We start from the raw sequence: 25,240 nt of genomic DNA, 5'->3' as shown, positions 1-25,240 counted from the left end.
TTGCAGAAAATTTAAACCATTTCGAACATACTGTAGAATCCCCTTTGCTTGTTACTGTCGCACATGGTTAGGACAAAAACTACATGATTGGGACACAGTAATACAGTCTGATCCCCCAAAAAGTTTAGGTATAAAAATATTAATGCTGATAGATATATAATAATAACTGAACAGTTGACTTGGACCAAAGGTTGCGTTAGACTTTAACATTGTCCGTCATTTTGACAGACAGGGTCGTACAAATTCTGTCATAATCTATTATTATCCGTCATTTAAATTTTCTTATTTTAGTTATAACACATTTCGTTGCATTTAGTTTTGTTACATTTCATTTAACATTCTCATTTTTAGAACCAATATCGATTCTTAAATCCCAATTGATGTCTTCAAACGATGAACGGAATGAACACTATTAATAGTGTGCCTGCTATCCAATAAATCGCAATAGGCTACGTTCTGTGCTACTTTTGATATGAAACAAAGTCTCATGTTTCAAATGTTCTTCATTTAATTAGAAAATCCAAGCAATAAATACCGTTTTGGTGCTCTGTAACGGTTCTTAATAGATGGGAATTGCAGTTAAATTACACTAGAACTCCCTCAGTTTAATCTGCAAAGTAATGGAGATCCTCCAGATTTTCCTTCATTGATTAAAAAATTCCGTCAATGACTTTTGATTATTTTTTTGTTCATTTGTTTTAATATTCAACAGGCAAAGTTCTTTATTTTTCTGTATCTGAATACATTTTATCCTATAGATTACTATGGGAAAAAATCTGAATATTTATCTTGTAACTCTTTTAACAAAAGCAACATTAAAAACAAAAACAGCAGCAGCAACAAAAACAACATAATAATGATAATAATAATAAGAAGAAGAGCAAACATTTTGGTCATAACCTGGTCGGAGGCCCTTGGCTTGATATTGTTGGCGGAATTTGGCCCTCAGTGAAAACTAATTGAGGAACCCTGCCTTATGATGTCGCTATGACACAAAGTCAGGGTTGACTGATCTAGAACACAGCATTAAGTGTCTATGTCTGGCTACATACTACTCCTAATATTTGTAAGGAATAATATCCTGAATGCAATGCGGTTGCATTCTTGCCTTTCTATCAGAATGGATTTTATCCATAAAAAAATAACCTAAAAAAGCACCAGGAAGTTTATATGTATGTTTTCTTTGCACTCTGTTACTATAGGTACTACAGTGCCACCATTCTGCAGATGTCGGGAGTACGTGATGACAGGTTGGCCATCTGGCTAGTGACTGTAACAGCGTTCACAAATTTCCTGTTTACTCTGCTGGGCGTTTGGTTGGTTGAAAGGGTGGGCAGACGGAGACTTACGTTGGGAAGCATCTTCGGTAAGATTCTTACATACTTAAAGAAGCAGAATGTATTCCAGCACATTCCAAACTTGTTTTGGATGACATTTTGGGTGGTTTGCAGCAGATTTTGTACATTTGCCCACTGACAAAGAAATGATCAGTCTATAATTTTAATGGAAGGTTTATTTGAACAGAAAGAGGCAGAATAACAACAAAACTCAGAAAAATGAGTTTCAAAAAAGTTATGAATTATTTGCAGTTTAATGAGTGAAATAAGTATTTGACTTCTTCGCAAAACATGATTTAGTACTTGGTGGCTAAACCCTTGTTTGCAATCACAAAGGTCAAAAGTTTCGGTAACACTTTCTATGAAGCCCCTATTTATAATACATTATGAGAGTATTTCTAAAGCATTATAATGAATGCATAATGCATTATAATACAATTTATAATATGTTATATCATCTCATTAATACTCGTAACAACAATTATAATACATTATAATACTTGAGTATTTGAGGTTATAACTATTAAGATTATGATTATTTATAACACACAATGGATGCCATTTAATCTATCTAATTTATAATGGACTATATCATATTACATTTATTTTTTCATTTATATTATGTTTTATTAATATATGGTCCCCTTATTCTACTGACTATAAGCAACTTTTCAACTACATGTCAACTAACACTCCTTAGAGTAGTAGTAGACTTAGGTTAAGGTTAGGCTAGGTAGTAGGTTCATGTACTTGCAAAGTTACTTATAATCAGTTTGCCATTTGGGGAACCATCAAAATACAGTGTTAGCATATATTTTGCATACTACTAATAATAATTACTGTTAGCTGACATGCAGTTGCAGAGTTACTTATCAAAATCTGTCTGAAGGATATACCATCCAAATAATCAAACTGATAATACAATATACAAACACATTTATCTCATCTGATACCTGATCTTATGGCTCTTTGAGAAATATTATTATAATTACTTATAAGTGGTCTTTGTATGCTTTAAGTAAAGTGACATGAGAAACATGGCAAGATATGAGACTTATAATACGTTATAACTATGGAGGAGGTAATCATACTCTTAAAAGCTATAACCACAAATAAGTAAAACATTATAATACATTAAAACTGATCTTATGAATACTCATAAGATGATACAACATATTATAAGGTTTTTTATAATGCATTATAAATGTATTATAACGCCTTAAGAATACCCTTATAATGTATTATAAATACAGGCTTCATAGAAAGTGTTACCAAAGTTTCTTATGGTTGGCCACCAGATTTGCTCACATCTCAGGAGGGATTTTGTCCCACTCCTCTTTGCAGATCCTCTCCAAGTCATTAAGGTTTTGAGGCTGACGTTTGGCAACATTTTTGACGTTTTTTTTTTTTAATGGAATTAAGGTCTGGAGACTGGCTAGGCCACTTCAGGACCTTAAAGGAACACTCCACTTTTTTTGGAAATAGGCTCATTCTCCAACTCCCCCCGAGTTAATAAGTTGATTTTTACCGTTTTGAAATCCATTCAGCCGTTCTCCTGTTCTGGCGATATCACTTTTAGCATAGCTTAGCATAGATCATTGAATCCTATTAGACCAGTAGCATCACGTTCAAAAATGACCAACGAGTTTCCATATTTGTCCTATTTAAAACTTGACTCTTCCATAGTTATATCCTGTACTTAGACCAGTGGAAATGCAAAGCTTCAATTTTCTAGGCTGATAAGATTAGGAACTACACTCCCATTCCGGCGTAATAGTCAAGGAAGTTTGCTGCCGTAATAAGGCTGAAGCAGGAGCAGTAATACCACGCAGCACATGGTGCAAATGCTAAACTAGCTGGGAACTCATTTCTGATAATACTCCGCCTGCTTCGGTCATATTACGGCAGCAAACTTCCTTGACTATTATGCCGGAATGGGAGTGTAGTTCCTAATCTTATCAGCCTAGAAACTCGCAGCTTTGCATTTCCACTGGTCTTAGTACACGATATAACTACAGAAGAGTCAAGTTTTAAATAGGACAAATATCGAAACTCGTTGGTCATTTTTGAACGCGATGCTATTGGTCTAATAGGATTCAATGATCTATGCTAAGCTATGCTAAAAGTGATATCGCCAGAACAGGAGAACGGCTGAATGGATTTCAAAACGGTAAAAATCAACTTATTAACTCGGGGGGAGTTGGAGAATGAGCATATTTCCAAAAAAAGTGGAGTGTTCCTTTAATGTGCTTTTTCTAGAGCCACTCCTTTGTTGGGTTGGCTGTGTGTTTTGGGTCATTGTCATACTGGAATACACATCCACGACCCATTTCAGTGCCCTGGCTAAGGAAAGGTTCTCACCCAAGATTTGGTGGTACATGGCCCTGTCCATCGTCCCTTTGATTTGGTGCACCTCACCTCCATGTTTGACGGTGGGGATGTTTTTTTGGGGGTCATAGGCAGCATTCCTCTTCCTCCAAACATGGCGAGGTTAGTTAATGCCAAAGAGCTTGATTTTGGTCTCATCTGACCATTCTGAATCATTCAGATTTTCATTGGCAAACTTCAGACGGGCCTGTACATCTACTTTCTTAAGCAGGGGACCTTGCGGGCGCTGAAGGATTTCAGTTCTTCACGGCGCAGTATGTCACCAATTACTATCTTGGTGACTACGGTCCCAGCTGCATTAAGATCATTGACAAGATCCTTCTGTGTAGTTCTGGGCTGATTTCTCACCATTCTCACGATAATTGAAACCCCACAAGGTGAGATCTTGCATGGAGCACCAGACCAAGGGAGACTGACAGTTATTTTGTGTTTCTTCCATTCGCGAATAATCGTACCAACTGGTGTCACCTTCTCACCAAGCTGCTTGGCGATGGTCTTGTAGCCCATTCCAGCCTTGTGTAGGTCTACAATCTTGTCTCTGACATCCTTGGACAGCTCTTTGGTCTTGGCCATGGTGGAGAGTTTAGAGTCTGGTTGATTAATTGCTTTTGTGGACAGGTGTCTTTTATACAGATAACAAACTGAGATTAGGATCATTATCTTCAAGAGAGTGCTCCTAATCTCATTTTGTTAGCTGTATAAAAGACATCAATCTCACAGATAAACCTACCATTGAAGTTATAGACTGATCATTCCTTTGTCAGTGGACAAACAAAATCAGCAGTGAATCAAATATTTTTTTTCCTTACTGTAACTCACTAGATAGGGACACCAGGGCTAGTTCATAACTTTGTAATACACAAACAAAAAACAATTGTTTAGGCAAACATATATAATGTTTAAAATGAAAAAATGAAAGAAAAAAAAAAACTTGTTACAACTTCCCTGTATTACAAATTGCAGAAGTTTCCACTACATTTTTGTTATTTAAAATGCTATTCTGAACATTTTGAGATAATTCTGAAATATAACTGTTTTTATAATTATGTATTTTTGATTCATTCTTTCCATACAGGTACTGTTTTAAGTCTTTGTGTCCTGTCTGTTGGCTTCCTCCTGTCAGCCCAGCATTCTCCTCCTGTGACACTACATGTGACGGACCCCACGACACCCAACTCCAGCTGCACAACACATCTGTGAGTATGATTTAATGGGCATGTTTATCTTCTAGAGCTTCTCACCAATGGCAATATAAATAATTCATAAGTACACTATATAGGAGTCACCACATAGTGACAGCTGTCTTGTTATCCGGTATCTTGTCTTTTAGCACGTATCAAAAGTGACAGTCCCCCAGAGCATCCATGAGTTTCTAAGGGCCAGGTTTACTAACAGCTTGCGCCAGCACAAACTGTCTTTTGGCTTTAAAATAGTACAGTGCAGTGAAGAATTAGCACTGAAAAGGCATGGACACAGTTATTATTGAATATGCATTTGTAGGAGTTTCCCTTTCAGACGCAGAATTCATGGGAGGAGACTATTAAAATGAATCACGCCATTTACTAACGTTTGCGCACATCAAATCACTGGTATTTGCGCCATTATTTAATGTTCAAAACATTTACGTCTTGCTCTGGTCATTACGGAAATGATCTGGCTGCGTCTGTTTTCTTAAATGCGCACATTGTCAGTAAACTCCTTATGGGTTGCATGCAAAAATAAGCACACAGTGTGATCAATGTAGCCCAATTTAAGAAGCAGTTCTATTAATTAATCATCCAAAAAGAATCATACATCTGGAGTTACCAGTATGAATCAGAGTTTAGCTCCAACCCTGATCAAACTCTTACCTGTGATATTCTAATGATCCTTAAGACATTGCTTAGCATGCTCAGGTGTGTTTGATTAGGGTTAGAGCTAAAATCTGCAGGAAAGTGGAAATTGTGGGCCAGATGTGAGATTTTAAATGAATCCCTAACTGAACAAACTCACCAAATCCTTTAGAACAGTTACTAAATCAGCAGGGTTTTCTTCAGTAAGCCAATATATTCTCTTTATCTGTCTTTAGTAATAAAACTGATAAGAAGGCCTACCCAGTGTAATATTATGATGGAGAGAAAATTTATTTCAAATTCATGTTTCACTCTAAGATGTCAAAAAGTGATGGATTATACCTATTTTATAGCTCTCTAGGTAGGACCTAGCATGGAAAATTTTGAGAACCACTGCTATCTGGATCTGGGGGATTCATACTGAAATAAAGTGAATAGCAAGCCTCTATGGAGATGCTAGAAAATGAGATGCACATGGACAGCTCAAGAGGTTATAGAAACACTGTGGAATTCAATTGGTTTCTAGGGACCTTATGAATACTATCAGCCTCCTCATCATCAGCACCACCTGCCAGTACCATTGACCCCAGGTGGATTTCAGGGGCAACATCATCTACATCCATCATCTTTGCTAAAAGAATTCAGATTTATCTTAAAATTCTTAGCAGACTGGAAAAGAAACCATCAAGGCCCTACGCTCCCTAATAGAAGTTTCCTAGACCAAGCTGGGGTTTTAACGTTTACTGACCCAGACACCCCACAGATTCTAAATAATTTTTTTGTCCCAGTAAATTATCCATAAAATATGCTTTTGGAGAGTCCTAACGCATGACATTGTACAACCTGAACGAACCTAGCCTAAGTAAAATCTGGATATTTTAAGAAATGTATTGACCTTGACACATGGTCAAGAGGTTCTGAATGTTCATTTTTGGTGTAATTTCCTGTTTAACGTTGTTTGTTTGTGCATGTTGGTTGCACCACCTTTCTGGTCACCCCACATGACCAAATATTTTTAAAAAGCCTATAAAAAATAGATTTTAATCCATTTTAATAGAATCATCATAAAGGTATATTCAATGTTTGGTATGATTCAGTTATATTTTTAAGTATTTTATAGACCTACAAATACATTTTTAAATGGTAAACCCAAGTCACACCCTGCAGCTTGGAAATATGTCACATTCCGGGAATAAAATGATTTGCAAATGCCACTTCCGGATGACTTTAACCTGTGTCTAGTTGAAGCTGAGTTCTAGTGTCTACATCAGCACTCTAATTGTGAAATTATACGGTTTCTAATGGGTTCCTCTTGCTTTAGTCAACAAACAACTTATTGGTCTCCAACCTGAGTGAAAATCAATTTTATGTTTGGCTCTGTTGGTGTGTACCTTGCTGAAATAACTGCCTGTGTTAGGTCCAAGCTGCTCACTGTTCCTTAATGTCACAGTAATAGAGTGTCTGAAATGTAACCTCATAACAACGACACCCCCCATCCTCTCTCTCCATCCTAATTTACTTATACACCATCATTCAGTTCACCATACACACACCGCCAAAACAAAGCATGTTTATTTTCCTGCTAATGGATGCGGAATGGCTGCACTGTCATCACAGCAGCAAACCAATTTGTGCATAGACTGCCTCTCAAAAGCCCTGTCCTCAAATCTTACATAATGGAATAGTGTTTAATAGACACACTGCAACTACCGTGCAAGACTTCTAGAGATGAATATTGAAAATGTGTTGATATATATGCTAATGGGATCATTCTTGTGATCTCATAATCATGCATATTTCTGAGCAAGACAGTTTAAAGTTACTATAAAATGGAAGTTGTGTTTGATCATATCAGCATGATTTCTGAAGGATCATTTGACAATGAAAACTTTGGCATCACTGGAATAAATTATATTTTAATATAAAATGAAACTGAAATATGTAATTTTCAACTATAACTGCTCCAAAAATTAAGGGAACACTTAATTATCACAGCATAACATCAAGTCACTTAAACTTCAGGGATATAAATTTGTTCAGTTATCAAGCATTAGAGATTTTAATCAGTTTCACCTGCTTTGGAGCAAATGAAAGTGACAGCAGTTGCACAAGAGAGGAAACATTGCTCTCTTTTTATTCTTTCTCACGGATTTGTCACTACCATAAATACCATCACAAGGATCTTTGGTGTGTCTCCCTGTAGTTTCAAGAGCATGCACGAGATACAGAGAGAAAGTTACAGAGCTGGACAGGGCCGTAGAAGGGCAACAACCCAGCAGTAGATCCAGTAACTGCTCCTTTGTGCAAGGAGGTACAGGAAAATGACCTCCAGCAGGATACTGGTTTGATGTTTCTTACCAAACAATCAGAAACAGACTCATAAGGCTGGCATGAAGACCTGATGGCCAACACCATGCAGCTTGATTGGCATTTACCAGAGAACAACAGAATTGGCAGGTCTGCCCCCATTGTCTTTACAAATGAAAACAGGTTCATGCTGAGCACATTGGACAAACGTGAAAGTGTCTGGAGATGCTGTGGGGAAAATTATGCTGCCTGCAACATCATCCAGCATGACAGTTTGAGCAGGGAGCCAATGGTGGCTTGTGTGGAATATCTTTGGAGGGTTGCACAGATCTCCATGTGCTAGCCAATGGTACACTTACGGGATGAAATCCTCAAAGCTACTGGCAGAACCTATGTTGGTGCAGTGGGCCCTGGGTTCCTCCTGGTGCATGACAATGCCTGGCCTCATGTGTCCAGCGTGTGCAGGCAATTTCTGGATGATGAAGGCATTGATGCAATTGACTGGCCCTTGTGTTCCCTAGACCCAATTCCAATTGAGAACCTCTGGGATGTTATGTATTGGAGCATCCATTGCCAAGTAGCACCACAGACTCAGATGGCGTATCTAGGTCTGGCAGGAGATCCCCCAGGACACTGTCTTGATGTTGTCGGGAGTTTTTATTTTCAGTATGATATTATATCCAAGCGTCAATGGGTTTATGACTTTGACTTCCAGTGACCATTGTCACATCATTCTGTCCTCAACCAAATAAATAATCTGTGTAAGTAAAAGATTTTCAACTTGAATATTTAAAAATATACAGTTAAATTCAAATTGTTGCATACACCTTGCAGAATCTGCAAAGGTAACTATTTTGCCAAAATAAGAGGGATGCAAAATGCATGTTATTTTTTATTTAGTACTGACCTAAATAAGTTATTTCACATAAAGAACGTTTCCATATAGTCCAGTTTTTTATAAAATAATAGTTGAATTTGTACAAATGGCCCCATTCAAAAGTTTACATACACTTGATGCTTAATACTGTGCTGTTACCTGAATGATTTATGTTTTCAGCATTTTTGTGTATTTGAACCCTTTCCAACAATGACTGTATCATTTTGAGATCCATCTTTTCACACTGAGGACAGCTGACTCATATGCACCTATTACAGAAGGTTCAAATGCTCACTGATGCTTCAGAAGGAAAAAAAAAACACGATGCATTTAGAGCCAGTGGTATAAACTTTTAAACAGAAAGATGAGGTGTATATTTTTCTTATTTTGCCTAAATATCTTTTTTTTTTTTCATTTAGTACTGCCCTTTAGAACCTACAGAACTTGATGACTTAGATGTTTCCCAGAAGACAAAATAAGTTAAAGGTCCCATATCGTGCACATTTCTGGAGGTTTATTTTATTTGTTGATGTCCTTAAGAATATATATTTGCGGTATAAGTGCCAAAATCCATCTCAAAATATTTTTACAGCTCCTTTTTTAGGAGCTCTGTCAAAAACAGGTCGATTTTGGCCCATCTAATTAATATTCATGAGCCTCTCTTCTGATTGGCCTGTTGTTTTCTGAGTGACGCACAACCAGGCCAATCACAGGTAACTACGGTCATGTATGCTGTAAGCGTAAGCGAGATCAGAGCAATAGAGAGAGCTGATACTCAACAGGATATTTTAGAATGATCATTAATGTTTTTTCTTTTACAAACACCGAATGCAGTAGGCTACATAACTGTTGCTTTAGTAAAGCCCCTTTCACAATGCGCGCTGATTCTGGAAAATTACGGGAACTGTGTGAACCAAAGCCAGAACCTAAAGGCAGTGTTGTAGTAATGATGCACGTTATCAAGCGACTCTTCACAACGAAAAATAACGTTACATGCAAAGTGGAATGAAGCAGCGATCATCAGGCAGAGCCAGCTCCTCACTATCAGCGCTGAAGCACAGTTTGTTCAGGTTAGTTTCAGTTTAGTGAAACTTACGCGTCGCATTACATCTCACATCCAAACGTCACATGTCTTTATGGTTTGTGTGTAAAGCACGCACAGATTCCGGAAAACAATTGTGAATGAACCAAATTAAACAATTCCGGAACAAATCGTGGGACACATTATCCGTGTATTTACCGGAATCGCTGTGTGAAAGAGGCTGAAGTTGACGTGCCTCTGGTCTCTTATATTCACGTTGTTCTGAAGCCTGTGTAATGATCGTAGCTTGACATCTATCGACTGAACAGGGTTTTCTCAACTTGTTTTCCTGTTGTTGTTGCTCAATGGAATGGATGCGTTGTTGTCTGGGGGTTTGACAAAAGGAGGGTGGGACGTTGGTTTGTGACTGAAGGCGGTGACTTGAGTCGATCGGACGTCACATCGTTACGGAAGTCACAGCTGCTTGTGAAAATGAACAGCTACTTTAAGCAGGCTGTGTGCAGTTTACTGTGGATTGACTGTTTTGAAACTCATATGGTAGTTAGATAGCCCCTAGACCTTAGTTATCATGAAAAAAGCCAGGAAATTTTGATTTTGACGATATGGGACCTTTAATTTACCCTGATCTTCAAATTCAAAAAGTTTTCAACCCCCAGATCTTAATACATTGTGTTTCCTTCTGAAGCATCAGTGAGCATTCTAACCTTCTGTAATAGTTGCATTTGAGTCACTCAGTTGTCCTCAGTGTGAAAAGATGGAGAAAGGAGAAAGAAAGGGTTCAAATACACAAAAATGCTTAAAAACTGAAGAATTTGTGAGACCTGAAGGATTTTTCTGAAGGACTTAACGTGCATTTTGTATGATCCCTCTTATTTTGGTAAAATAATCGACATTTTGCAGATTCTACAAGTTGTACGTAAACTTTTGCCCTTAACGGTCTATTGAGCAAGTTATTACATTTCGATGTAAGATAATAAATAAAAAACTTTTTTGTTTAGAATTATGTGAACTTGTGAGTTTCGTGGCAACATATAACGCTGTTGTGCTTTGGGCATCCCAAGTTCAAGTTCCGGCTTGTGGACATTTCCCAATCACCTCCCCTCCTCTTTTCTCACTCTCACTTCACTAACAGTTTTGTTCCTAATAAAAGGCAAAAATGCCTAAAATAAATCTTTAAAAACAATAATGTGCATAATAACAACTTCTAAGAATGTGTATTAAGACAGTAAATAAGGTTAGTTTTAATTTACGTTGACTTCAGACGAGAATAATTCAAGGTCAGATGGTTTGGTTTTAGTTTTTAAGTAATTTGTCTTGTTTTTACATTACTTTGTGTTTTAGGTCATGCGAGCCATGTATGTTGGACCCTAGCTGTGGTTACTGTTATCAAGAAAACAGCACTGCTGTGTTTGCCTCCTCCTGTGTGCCCGTCAATCCGGCCTCCACTGAGAGAGCAGCGTGGGGCAAGTGAGTCACCAGTGAAACAGGCACTCTGTATGCGCAAGTACTTAAGCTGTTCTGTGTTTATTTGGCAAATTAAAATTTTGATGCATTCTGCAGTACAGTACTAAGTTATCTAATACTTGCCAGATATGAAATCGCTAATACAATTTGTCAAAGTTGACATATCCTTTTAAAAAGGGGTGTTTCACTTCTTGTGACTTTTATTTTCTATAAAACTTTTAATATTTTCAACATATTTTATTTAGTTTCATTGTCCTGTTAATTTGTTACATTTGGTTGAACACCGAACAGCTAGCTAATTAAAATATAAATGTAATATTTCAATATTAAATCATTTTGATATGTATTCCTATACCATATAAAATTCATTGTGTGTTTGTTTTAACCCAAACAGATGCTCCAACTCCACACATATGCCAGATAGTGGTATATGGGCTTATAATTTTTGTCCAACCTCATATTCATGGGTTGTGCTCCTGGGACTAGTGCTCTATCTCGCATCTTTTGCCCCAGGTAAGGTAATCATAACTGTTTTTAATAAACTAGGCATACAGTTCTTGATGTATTAAGAGCCGGAGGGTGTACACCCCCATCTCCCTGGCTCATATTTACTAAGAGGGCCAATATTTTTGACAACAAATGTATAACTTCAGGTTGCTTTAAGGGAATCTGTAATATATTCATTGTGGCATTGCATAAAGGTCATTTTAAAACACTTGCACCTCTTGACAGGAATGGGACCGATGCCATGGACGGTTAATTCTGAAATCTACCCTCTTTGGGCCAGAAGCACAGGCAATGCTTGTTCAGCTGGGGTGAACTGGACCTTCAATGTGCTGGTGTCTATAACGTTCCTCCACATGGCCCAGTACCTGACTTACTATGGTAACGCTCTAATTAGTGGCGCGACAGCAGTCATGAACATGACCTTTTTGTCAGCATCAATACGGTATTTGATCTCTCAACATCAAGAGTATACTACTCATAAAGGCATTGTAGAACTAATTATGTCTATGACTCAGTATTAGTTTCCTGTGAAAGTCAACAACTCCCTGTGCAAATTAATATTCTAAATACACTTTCCTGCACTTGCTGTTCACGATTTATCAGAGCAAATTACTAAATAATATAATAATAATAACAACTTGCTTTGCATCTAAACCAACTTTTACAACTTTTTCCCCTTGACATCATCTAGGCCATTCAGACCTTTGGTTAATGTTAGTTATATAGACCCTTTTACAGCCCACGTGATCAAATAGTTGCGCGCGCATTTTGGCAACGGAAGTGGTGTTGTTCCCCACTGGCTCTAACGTGTTAGCAACTAAATTTTATCAAAACGGTGTCCCAGCATCAAAATGTCTGGTTGTTGTGTTTACGGTTGCACTAATAGATATTCCACCAAGGGGCTTAAGTTTTATAGGATTCCGACAGGATCACGGCCGTTTCAGAAGAACCGGTGGCGCCTGTGGCTGCAGGCGACTATAGGGATAGTTCACCCAAAAATGAAAATTTGATGTTTATCTGCTTACCCCCAATGCATCCAAGATGTAGGTTACTTTGTTTCCTCAGAAAAACACAAACGAAGATTTTTAACAAAAACCGGTGCAGTCTGCCAGCCTTATCATGGACATGGATGGGCACCAACCCTTTAAAAGTAAACAAAAACATGCACAGACAAATCCAAATCACACCCTGCGGCTCGTGATGATACATTGATGTCTTAAGACACGAAACGATCGATTTTTGTGAGAAACTGAACAGTATTTATATCATTTTTTACCTTTGATACACAGCCACGTCCATCTGTCATGTGCACGAGTTTGGCATCAGTCACGTCACATGAGCACGCGCTTCTGGCGTAGAATACGCAAACGCCGTAAGGGGAAATCAGTGAAAAGTCCCGGATGAGTTTGCGCAAACTAATGTAATCTTTTAGCTTTAAATCGGTTTAAACAATCAGGATACGCGCAAGTAATTACCATTTTGAATAGCCGCTATACCCACAATCTCTGTGCTCTGTGGAAACAATGAGTGTCATATTCATGCGACAGATCGCTTTCGGCGTTTGCGTATTTTACGACAGAGCGCGTGCTCATGTGACGTGACTGATGCCAAACTCGTGCACATTACAGATGGACGTGGCTGTGAATCAAAGGTAAAAAATGATATAAATACTGTTCAGTTTCTCACAAAAACCGATCGTTTCATGTCTTAGGACATCAATGTATCATCACGAGCCGCAGGGTGTAATTTGGATTTGTCTGTGCATGTTTGTGTTTACTTTTAAAGGTTTGGTGCCCATCCATATCCATGATAAGGCTGGCAGACTGCACCGGTTTTCGTTAAAAATCTTCGTTTGTGTTTTTCTGAGGAAACAAAGTAACCTACATCTTGGATGCATTGGGGGTAAGCAGATAAACATCAAATTTTCATTTTTGGGTGAACTATCCCTTTAAACGTGTTGATTTCAACACACAAAACTCTGAGTCTATGTCATGGTATTTGACGTTCTGTACATGACCACAGACAACGTATTCATAAGCATCCAGTGATTCTCTCGGGTGTACACGCTCAGTTTCTCAACTAAATACGTATATATATCTGGCCACTGTATATTTGGCCATCTGCTAACGTCTTCTATCCACTCCATTATAGTACACGGATCTGGTAGCCGGATACCATTTGATAAAGTCAACTTTTCCAAATAACTTTCTCTGTCTGCGTTGCTTAATCCGCTCGCGTAGCTTGACACACTGCTGATTCTCGCCATACTTCCGTTGCCAATATGCGCGCGCATACGTTGCTACGTCATCATTGTGTACAAACAGTAAAAGGGTCTATTAAAATATTGCATATATATATTTTCTTTTTGTAAAGGAAAAATGCTTGGCAGAGCTACTAATTTTGACTAGACAATCAGAAAAAAAAAATATATATATATATTTGAGTTATTATTAAAAGTAAACACATTCATTAACCAATATCTCTCTGTCTTCTTCCAGGTGTATTTTTCCTATATTCCAGTTTGGCTCTAACTGGTTTCTTTTTCATTTATGGCTGCCTGCCTGAGACTAAGGGACGTCGGCTAGAAGAGATTGAGTCCTTGTTTGAAAACCAGCTTTGCTCGTGCGGGATCTCAGATTCTGATGAGGATCGGCAGGTGGAATACATTCGGGTCAAAGGGTCGAACTACCACCTATCGGATAACGACGCGTCAGATGTCGAATAACTCGTGTGAAACTTCTGGGTTGGTAAACGGCGATGAGAAGCTATCGATTGAGCCTCATTCAACCCTGACGTCAGGTCGGCCCACTGTATCGGTCAGGTTGAGCCTCTCTTCACCGCGACGGCAAGAACAGGGTTGTAAAGCACACACAAACAAACACGCAGTGCCAAGTCAGCTTTTATAATGTTGTCAGTATGTTTTTGCGTCACAGCACATGCAGATCTACTGGCTCGTTCCTCCACTGTCAGATGAATATCCTCTGCTTATTTATGTAAAACGAGATGTTAGCTGTAAATTTAGTAACACACATGCAGAAGGATTTTTTTTTTTTTTTTAATGTCATGTCTAAGTGTGAACTCAATGCAAATTTTATATTTAAAAATAACACTGAGCTACACTACCAGTCAAAAGTTTGGACACACCTACTTATTTAATAGCATTTTGCATTGAAGTCATCAACATATGAAGTGTGGGAATTATGCAGAGATCAAAAATATTTAAGAGATCAATATTTTCTAAATATTTTAAATATCCACCCATTGCCGATATTACAGATCTGCACGCTCTTGGCATTCAAATGTGTCTAAATTTTTTGTTAGTAGTCTACAAATAATCCAAACTAACTGCTTTTAGTGATATGGAATGCCGAAATATTAACAAAAAACAACTGAAAGGGATAGTTCACCCAAAAATGATAATTACTCACCCTCATGTCATTCCAAACCCGTAAGACCTTCGTTCATCTTCTTTCACATATTTTTTATAAAATCGGAGAGCTTTCTGACTCTGCATAGACAGCTACGGTCTTACCACGTTCAAGGTCCAGAAAGGTAGCAAGAACATTGATAAAATCCATGTGACATGGTTTAACCTCAATTTTATGAAACTACGAGAATTCTTTGTGCGCAAAGAAAACAAAAATAACGACTTGGAAACGTCTTGGATTTCATCAAAACAAGAACAAAGGTTTTACAGGTTTGGAACGACATGAGGGTGAGTAATTCATAACATAATTGTCATGTGTGAACTATCCCTCAAAGTGAATACAAGACATTTTCATGTCCCTCTGGCCTCGTCATTAAAATCTTCAAGGCTCTGAAAATGTGTAGCAAATCACATTGCTTGTTTGTAATATGCGATCTATGCGAAGTACAGTAGTTTATTTTGTAATTTGAACCTTCATGTTTGTAGGATTAAAGATTATTGGCACACGTCATATGTAGCTTTCTGCAGTTCCCTGTGATAGTGTAGTGTGGCCTTATAAAATATTTCACAATTTTCACTTGAGTTAGTTCATTGCTGTGTTGTTCAGACTCATTTTTTTTATTATTTGCTTTTGAAGCTAATTTAAATGTTTACATTTTAAATGTTATTTTTTATTATCATTTTAATTTGTCTTCCTTATAGCCTAGTGTACAAAAGTCATCGCATTGGTCTTGTCCATGAAACAGTGTAGGATAACCGTTTTGACAAGTACATTGTAATATCCAATATTCTGTTGTGCTTCTTCGTAAGTATACAAATAGACAAATACACATCAAGGTGTGCCAAACCGACCTGAAAATCTATATGTTGTGGTTGTAGCTTTATTGAAACCAAGTTGATGGCTCGTGTGAAAGCAACCAATAATGTCAACTCAAGTTTCTGTTTAAAGATTTCAGTCTGTTCAGTGATAAATAATTGTGCACATCAGGCCTTGTGTTGTGTGTTTTGTTAAGAGACATGATTATGTGTAATTTGACATTTTCCATTGGATAAAACTTAATTTGGTTGAGAGAAGCACAAATTAAATTATATGAATTTAGATTTTAAAGGAGTAGATCACCCACAAATGGACCTCGGCCGTCATTTACTCACCCTCAAGTCAATTAAAACCTATATCTGGAGAGGTTTTGAAGAATATTCAAGCTGCTCTTTTTCACACAATAAAAGCATAGAGTAACATTTTTGGATGAACTATTCCTTAAGGACACAAATTCAATCTCATAAAACATATTGCTTCAACTAGAGTCTGAATAGAGACATTATAAAAGTCAATGAGTTTGAGTCTACATGTATTATGTAATTTAGAGGTTTATTGAGCAGTTTCATGTGTACCAGATGTATTTGAATTTTAGATTGTACTTGGGAGGTGCTCCAACATGGACAGCCATTTGTGTTATTACCAATGAACACATCTGTTTAAGTGTATGGATGTATTTTATTTGCTTTTTTTTGTATGTGAAACAAATGCAGCGTTTATACTGTTGATGGAAACTAGTGAGGACAAATGTTGTGTTGTACAGTATTTGATTACTGTTGCTGTAAATGTTTTGCTAGATTTATATTCTATAAAACTAAATATATGAACTTTGAAAACTTAAATATGTACTTGGAGATAATAATAAATATATATAACATCTGAACTGAGGTAACAATCCATTTTTCAAAATCTAATTCTGCTTACTGTCTAATCCTTTCTCTGCTTCAACGTCAGCAACTTCTTGAAGGTTTTTTTTTTTTTTTTCTCCGTAGAGATTCGTTTCACACCTTTCTCTGCTGTGAAGTTCTTCATCTCTTCATCTCTTTCACAAATTCTCCTGCATGCCGGACGTCCTTGACAGGGTTTCGCATCACACTTCCCAAGCGAGGGTAGTCACACTTCTCTGTTTTCACCTTGCTTTCCCACCACTGCTCTTTTTGCTGTGCTGGAGTAAACAAATGACATAAACACACTGTTTCAGATTTTAAACCAGTATATTTAAACTACATAATCCTAATATAAAAAGGTAAAATTAAGATTTTTTTCATGTTTTTCAAAAGAAGTAACTTGCGCTCACCAAGGCTGCATTTATTACATAAAAAATACTGTAAACACAGTAATACTGTGAACTATTATTAAAATTTTAAACAACCGTTTTCTATTTTAACACACTTTATAATATATTTTATTCCTGTAATAGCAAAGCCTTTACTTCAGTCTTCTGTGTCACATGATATTTCAAAAATCATTCTAATATGCTAGTCAAAAGCTTTAAAAGAACAGTTAGACTGCATGCTGTTCTTCCTTCATATATATCTGTATGGTTTTGAGATCCATCTTTTCACACTGAGGACAACTGAGGGACTCCTATGCGACTATTACAGAAAATTTAAACGCTCATTGATGCTCCAGAAGGAAACACCATGCATTAAGAGCCGGGGGGTGAAAACTTTTGAACAGAATGGAGATGCGTACATTCTTGCCTTAATATCATGTTTTTTTTTCATGTACAGTAGTACTGCCCTTCAGAGGCTACAGAAGATAGTTACATGCTTCCCAGAAGACAAAATAAGTTAAATTTATCCGGATCTTCAAATTGGAATAGTTGCATATGAGTCCCTCGGTTGTCCTCAGTGTGAAAAGACGGATCTCAAAATCATACAGTTTTTGGAAAGGGTTCAAATACACAAAAATGCTGGAAAACCAAATAATTTGTGGGACCTAACAGATTTTTTTGAAGAACAGCAGGCAGTTTAACTGTTCAGGACAAGCAAGGGACTCATAAACAACTATCACTAAACAAAAAAAAAAAAAAAAAAAAAAAAACACAGCTGTGGATCATTCACGTAACAACACAGTATTAAGAACCAACCCCATTCAAATGTAAACTTTTGAATGGGGTCATTTTTATAAACTCAACTATTATTTCTTATTTTCAATATGTAAACATATTTTATGTAAAATATCTTATTTAACATGCATTTTGTCTGATCCCTCTTATTTTTGGTAAAATAATTAAAATGTTGTAGATTCTGAAAGGAGATGTATACTTTTGACCTCAAAAAGAACAGCATTTATTGCAAAACTGTGCATTTACTGTTACTTTTGATCGATAAATTGTGTCCTTGTGAATACAAGTATTATTTTCTTTCAATAATAGTAAAATGCTCTTGGACCCATAAAATAACAATAATAACGGAATGTTTGTTTTTTATGTGTACTATTCCTTTAAGATGATCCATGTTTATCAGAACTGTTTGGAAAAAATGTGTGAGGTTTCACAATGAGTTACTTATTTTTACCTGAGGGTGTGCAGAAAGGATGTTTCAAAACTGACGTCAGAGCTCTTTCAGATCTCAGGCTCCTCTGACCATAAAGTCTGAGGGAGAAGCCTAATTGTGGTTTTGGATCTCTCTGTGCCTGCTGATTTGTTGCTGATGCCCCTGAGGGCATATTTCCTGTTCTCTTGTGACCATGTTTTGAAGAAGTATGTGTAGTTGGATTGAGCAACTGATTAGAATTATAATACTGCCACCTTGTGGTAAAGGCGTTGGCTTTCTGATCAGCAGCAGAGGAAAACACAGAATTGCTGTGATGAATAAGTGAGCACTGAACTGAGACATCTCGGTAAGATAGAGCTCCTGTTTGTGTCCCAGTTTCCAAGGTTTTTGGAGGATTCCCATCACGCCTTTGTGCTTTTGTCTGCAGATGAGAAAAAAAACTAACTGATTTTTGTGTTTTCATCCATAGTTCACTTGTTTCTGACTGAAATTCAAGATTTTACCTCACTTTGACGATCACAGTTAGATTTTTCATCTTGTTTGCTGGATGAAGCTTGTGAAGGTGTTTCTGTTAAACTGTCCATCGATATGCCATTTTCAGATTGGCATAGCTGTTTCTTTAGGCAGGCAGACTGTGGGCACTGGTCATTTTTTTCTTTCTGTCCCACGAAAGATCATAAAGAAATGATTTCATGGGTAAAAATTTAACAAAAGCATGTCTAGGTCCTATTTTACACCACAATCAGATAAATAAGGGACACACACACACACACACACACACACACACACACACACACACACACACAATGTTTTCATTATGTTAAATGTGTTCATTTTCACGCACCATATACTAGGAGAGATTACAGAAACCATTTTCATTATTATGTTGATTAGGATTATTCAAATTACAGAGCAGTTTTTTTGTCTTACGTCATCTGAGCTGAGATGAACTCCTCTTGGTGATTTACCAACATGCATAAAGACACTGCTACCATCAGCACCTGCTGAAACATCATAAACTTCATGTTCTAACTGAGAACCATTAAGATGATACTTTATAAATAACAACAAGAACACTTACATGTATTGCCGTCTGTACACACAAATTCCTGAAGGAAAAAAAAAAGATTGTCAAAACACTAGTTATCTAGTTGGCATCTAAAAAACAAGTTTAAAGGAGCCATATGATGTTGCTAAAAAAACATTATTTTGTGTTTATGCAGTTGTAAGCAACTGTAAGCTGCTCTCCCAGGTTCAGGAAACAGTCCTCCGTGAAATGTGCATTACCCATTTGCATATTTGCGTTGTACTGTTCCGGAACAGTGCTGTAAATATAACTTGTGTGTCCTCATTTGGAAGGCCAAACTAAAGTGCTTTCGCAATGAAACACACTGTGTCTCCACAACATGGCGGCTGCGACACTAATAAGCCTTCTTTCTTTGGACAGTGTTATGCTAATCTACCCACCCCGTGACGTAGACAAGTGGGGGGCTTGTTTGAACGAGCCGTTTTAGGGAGGTGTGGCTGAGTCTTAACTTTTCCAATAAATATATCTTTGGTTTTGAGACTTCAAGCTTTGCAACTTTAGATCTTATCTATGCACTAACAGCTTATGTCTACACTGCTTTTAACCACAAGGGGTTAGTATTTATGTACAATTAATAGCACTAAAGTTGTATGCAATTTCACCAATAAAATGTCCCATACCTGTGTTGAGAGGTGGCCATCACCGTCCATGTTTTGTGGTGTGTCACAAGAACTCATTGATGTAAGCACTGTAAGAAATGATATACATCTGTAATATGCAGTCAATTAAAGTACTAACTGCACTCTGGACTGAGTGCTCATGGAGGCTTGGAAAGATGATTAATTGAGTAGGTCAATCAATCATTGCATGTAATATTGTTTTTGGATTGTCTAAAAAAATACCTAATTCTGCCATGAAACTTTAGATGACGCAGGATTGTTAACGTAGCTAATGATATCACCAAGTTATACGACTTGGCACAAGCTGATTGGTTTATGTTGCATACGCAACCGATGAGCTTGCAGCTATTTAAATGGCTGGTAACATTCACTTGGGCATTTCCGGCGTGCTTTTAGAGTTCCTCTGAAACCTTCCCCAGCTCCACCTGTATAGATCTGCTACGGGTTATTTTATGCTATTTGTGCAGCAGCAGTATGTCATAAATACTCACAGCACCGTATCGCCATATGATTTGACAGTAGAAAGTTCTGTACTTGCTTGCAGCAGCAGCAGAATTAATCTACAACTAGATCAGCAGCAATTCAGCAGCAGCATAGAAGATCTATTCCGCCAAGACCAAATACATTAACATTGTCACATCCATTACCATGCTAAACGTTTCCAAGAGTTGTCATGACAGAATTATTCAGCATCAATATTAACTTTTAAAACAGTTGTAAAGATGTTAGGAAGTGTTCAAAAGAGCTATTTTTGCTCATAAGTAAATATAGTGTTTCATTAAAAGTACAATGTGTAATTTTCGCCACTAGAGAGTGCATTTTCAAAACAAACAATGAAACAAAGGCGTAGTTTGAGTGTGGAATCATGGGAGTTGTCGGTTTCATCCCCACAGCCGATGCAATCCAACAGGACTCGGCAAGAAATCATGTTCATAGATGAGCTAATATTCTCAAGTTTTATTAACGTCACTGTAGTATGTAGCAGGTTGAGGCTGAAAGCCATGAAAGTGAAACAAGGCCGCTGGAGCTAATGAGAGACGATCACACATGGCTTAAAAGCAACAGAGCTTTTATAATGCCACAGTCGACTGCTTCCGCTACTTCCAGTCATGTGTATGTGGGGTAAAACCGCACTGTTTTATCATACTAGATACATTTGAGTGTTGAAAGTTCTGTAATAATGCTACTCTGTGCGTTCGTCACCTGTCTAATACAATGCATAACAAAATAAAGCGTCTAGTGTTTCCATGAAATCAAAGGTGTTCGAAATCATTGGCAGGCAACGCAATGACACTTAAAATTCTTATTTCTCTGGATTTAAAGGTGCCATAGAATGCATTGATACAATATTTTAAATTGTTCTCTGATATCTACATAGAAGGTATATGGCATAGGGAAGGGCAAAAATTCTCCAGAAACGGTTTTACAGGTCCATTTACAACCCTAGGATTTGTCCCTAGAATGAAATGGTCAGTTATTACTAGATTTGGAAGGTTCATGAATAATAATGATGAGCTCTGCTCTGATTGGCTGTTTCACAGAGCGGCTCATTTAGTAGCTCGCACTTGGAGGAAAATATATATTTAATCACGAAGCTTGAGTCGCTATTATGCGGGTCATTGAAACTGACGTTTTGAATGCGCGGTCATTTTACTTTCACTTTTCTGATCCACATGCTCTGTGTAAGGTTATACTACAGCGGCAGTACTTACCACATATTTTACAAGTTTAGATGCTTGTTAGTGATGCTCAGCATCTGTAAATCATTCGCCATCGTCCACTCAGCCATCTCTCTGTTTATGTGGTAAGTGAAATCGTAAGTACTGCAATGTAACATGCTACCGCTAGAATTAAGCTAACCATGTCCTTTTAGTGTCTAGCCTTATTTTATTAGAACGCCTTATTTGTGTTCCTTGCATTTCTGAGTACAGACACCAACCCATCCCTGCACTTAACATCTCCTGCATCCACAACCTGGAACATAACATTTATTCCTGTGATCTGCCATTTTCACTTTTGTTCTCGTTTTGTTTGTTTTTTTTCACAATAGCCTACCTGCAGGACGTCTGTTGATTGGGCTATGCAAACTATTAATGATCGTGACTCTTACGTAATATTCGCTGTTATGTTGGAATTGGCCTATTTTTCAGTGGTCTTTTGCAAACACTAGATTTATATAAGAAGGAGGAAACGATGGTGTTTAAGACTCACGGTATGTCACGTCTATGTACAAAGCTGTTATTATTCAACTATGCCAAGGTAAATACAGTTTTCCATTCTATGGCACCTTTAGGCCACGATCACACCGAACACGTCTTTTAGTTCTAAAAACACGAGCCGCACAGCACTGCCTTTTTTTGGTGACTTTTAAAAAAAAGGCAGTGTGCTGCGCTTCTGCAAAAACGCAAGGCGCAGCAGGCGGCGAAAACGCGAGGTGCCCGGGGCGCATAAGCAGCGCGCAGAACACTTACTGCCAACAGAAAACCATTCAAAAAAGGAGCCTCTCACTGCAAAAACGTGTTCGGTGTGATCGCGGCCTTAAACATTCTAGGAGTAATGTAATTCACAAGTCAACAAAATATATAACACTATTCTAGTGGTTTTGGGATATTTTAATAAAAAAATCTTACATATTGTGCAACTTGCAATATCAAATATTGTTCTTTTTTCTCTTTTTTTCCCTTAATTAATTTTTTTTTTCCTAAAACTCCTCATTTACACACATGGTGTTTTATTTTTGCTTTTTACACTTGAATACATAAAAAAAAAAAAGTTGTTTTATTTTTTTCTAATGGTTTTTCCATTTCTATTTTTATACAATATCAAATTTAGAATATTATTTCATTGTTTGGCACGGGCCCTTTAGTATCTAGTCATTTACCTACATATGCTAGAAGCTATGTCATTACCTTTAGAATCCAAGTTGCTGAAATCTATGAACAGTGGCTCCTCCAGTTCTTCACTGCTCTTTAAAGTGTTGAGTGGATATAAAACGAAGGTCTCTGAATGCTCTCCCCTCTTTGGGCTGCAAAAGATTGTGATAATTCCACGTTATAAGCCCTTTCCCATTGGAATATGTGACCCTGGACCATAAAACCAGTCATAAGTAGAACAGGTATATTTGTAGCAATAGCCAACAATACATTGTATGGGTCAAAATTTGTACATTTGTACGTTTTCCACGCGTTTTAGGCGCGACGTGAACGTCCGCTTATATGGTACGTCTAAGTTACTCTGTCTTTTGCAGACAGCAAGATGTAGGCTATAGGCTAGTTAACCTTAGCATAGCTTCCTGTCACTAATTATTTTTACATTTTCTCCATCTTTCCAAAGCGCTCTGCAGCTTGCACTCTCGTGGCGTCTGCCGTTGCTAAGCGCGGCATACTGAAAAGTTGACATGTATTTATCTGGATGTGGCGCGGACGCGCCTGGAAAAAACGAGCGCGTTGCGACCGCGTCGCTTCCATTATGAGCGCGCATACCTACATTTGAAATAACGAACTTGAGCGGGCAAAAGATGCTACATGTGAACAGCCCCTAATGGAATAATCTCCCGACTAAACTCCGCTTCCCGAAAGTTATAAACTGCCTCCGGATCCCAGTTAAGGTACAGAAATCTATTCAACAAAAATATTAATGCAGTGAAGTCTTTTTTCGCTCAGCCGAGTCTTCTCTGTTGCTGTGTGGAGCAGCCTGTGTCAGTCACCTCTTTTACCACCCCTACCAAGAACTTAATTTGGACAACTTTAAAGGCGATTTTCTCAATTTCTCGATTTAGATTTTTAGATAATTGCATCTCGGTCAAATATTGTCCTATTCCAACAATGGAAAGCTTGTTTATTTATGTATACATCTCAATTTGAAAAAAATTACTCTTATGACTCTTATAATAGCATTCTACTCACTTTGGTAATGTGCTCTGAAACAGATTTCCAGCCATTGAGCTATTGTGTGACACATCTTGCATCAGAGCTTCACCTGGCCATGGATTAGCCAGCTTTGTTGGTTGAGAGAAAGACACAAACTGAAAAGAGACATATACTGTAACCATTTGGGTTACTTTGGTGTGTTGCAAAAGCTGTTGTATTTAAATAAACACACCTGAGGTGTATTCTCCACATTGGTAGGAATTTCCAGAGTTGCCAGGGAAGAGGGTATGTGTGTTGCAGGTTTGGATTGGCTTGGATTTGAGGAGCCAGCAGACGTTGAGGATGGTTGCGGTTGATTTTCTGAGCCACTGGCATCAGACATGTTCGATTCAAACAAAGGGGACAGCTAGGGATGATTAATAGAGGCTGTTAATTAATCTTGTATGATCAACTTTTTATGCTTAGTTTACATTATGTCAGTGATTAGTAAATAAATATGATTTTGTGGTAGAGAGACCATTTTAGTCAACCTTACCCGCTTGAACTTGAATTCTTCAGAAAGGCGGTGTTTTCTGGCTTTATAACCAGGCGTATCAATACTGTTGAAACAAACACTCAATATCTGTAGATGAAATCATTTGGAAATATCGACAAAATAACAAACCTACTCAACCATACCTATACAGTGGCTGACTGCTAACTAGGTTTAGGTTTGAAGGAGAGCAAGGGCTCATTGGTAACTCTAAGGGTTCCTTTAAAGTTTTTTGGGTTCTTTTCACACCAGTCAAACGTTTTGTTGTTGGTTTTTCTAGAAGACAAATGATAGCATATGATTGTACAAATGAGCATTGTTAAAGGGATACTTCACCCACAAATTAAATTCTGTCATTAATTACTCATCCTCATGTCGAGGATGTTCCGAAGATGAACGAAAGTCGTACGCGTTTGGAAAAACATAAGGCAGAGTAACCCATTTTTGGGTGAGCTATCCCTTTAAAATGCCATGAAATAATGTTTGCATTGTGTTCATTTATAAGTGCACCATCACTGTACCCGTTTCCTCTTTCTTTGATGCAATCTGGTTGACTATGAATAATGTCAGCAGGTCCATATTTTCAGGGTTGTATCCTTTGGATGAGTCTATTTTTTTCAAGCTTCTTTTCAT

General features: G+C 37.5%; 2 protein-coding genes across 2 annotated transcripts in view; one reads left to right on the top strand and one right to left on the bottom strand.

The window, feature by feature from the left end:
- slc2a13a (solute carrier family 2 member 13a) overlaps positions 1–16,881 on the top strand; it is a 75,071-nt gene extending 58,190 nt beyond the window's left edge. The window contains exons 5-10 of the mRNA XM_073838121.1: positions 1,203–1,366; positions 4,801–4,921; positions 11,125–11,250; positions 11,642–11,760; positions 11,980–12,132; positions 14,253–16,881. Coding sequence (XP_073694222.1) covers positions 1,203–1,366; positions 4,801–4,921; positions 11,125–11,250; positions 11,642–11,760; positions 11,980–12,132; positions 14,253–14,479 — 910 coding nt within the window. The 3' untranslated portion in view covers positions 14,480–16,881. The remainder of the gene's footprint in view (positions 1–1,202; positions 1,367–4,800; positions 4,922–11,124; positions 11,251–11,641; positions 11,761–11,979; positions 12,133–14,252) is intronic.
- A 106-nt stretch (positions 16,882–16,987) lies between these two features.
- Positions 16,988–19,497, bottom strand: LOC141333175 (uncharacterized). Its single transcript, XM_073838122.1, has 4 exons — positions 19,430–19,497; positions 19,003–19,158; positions 18,521–18,920; positions 16,988–17,163 (listed from the first exon to the last, which is right to left on the bottom strand). The coding sequence occupies exons 1-4, from the start codon at positions 19,475–19,477 to the stop codon at positions 17,027–17,029; spliced, it is 741 nt and encodes a 246-aa protein (XP_073694223.1). The 5' UTR covers positions 19,478–19,497; the 3' UTR covers positions 16,988–17,026.
- Between the last annotated feature and the right edge of the window lie 5,743 nt (positions 19,498–25,240).

This window comes from Garra rufa, chromosome 4, assembly GCF_049309525.1.
Source record: "Garra rufa chromosome 4, GarRuf1.0, whole genome shotgun sequence".
NCBI lineage: Eukaryota > Metazoa > Chordata > Actinopteri > Cypriniformes > Cyprinidae > Garra > Garra rufa.
This window is presented reverse-complemented; position numbering and strand designations above follow the sequence as displayed.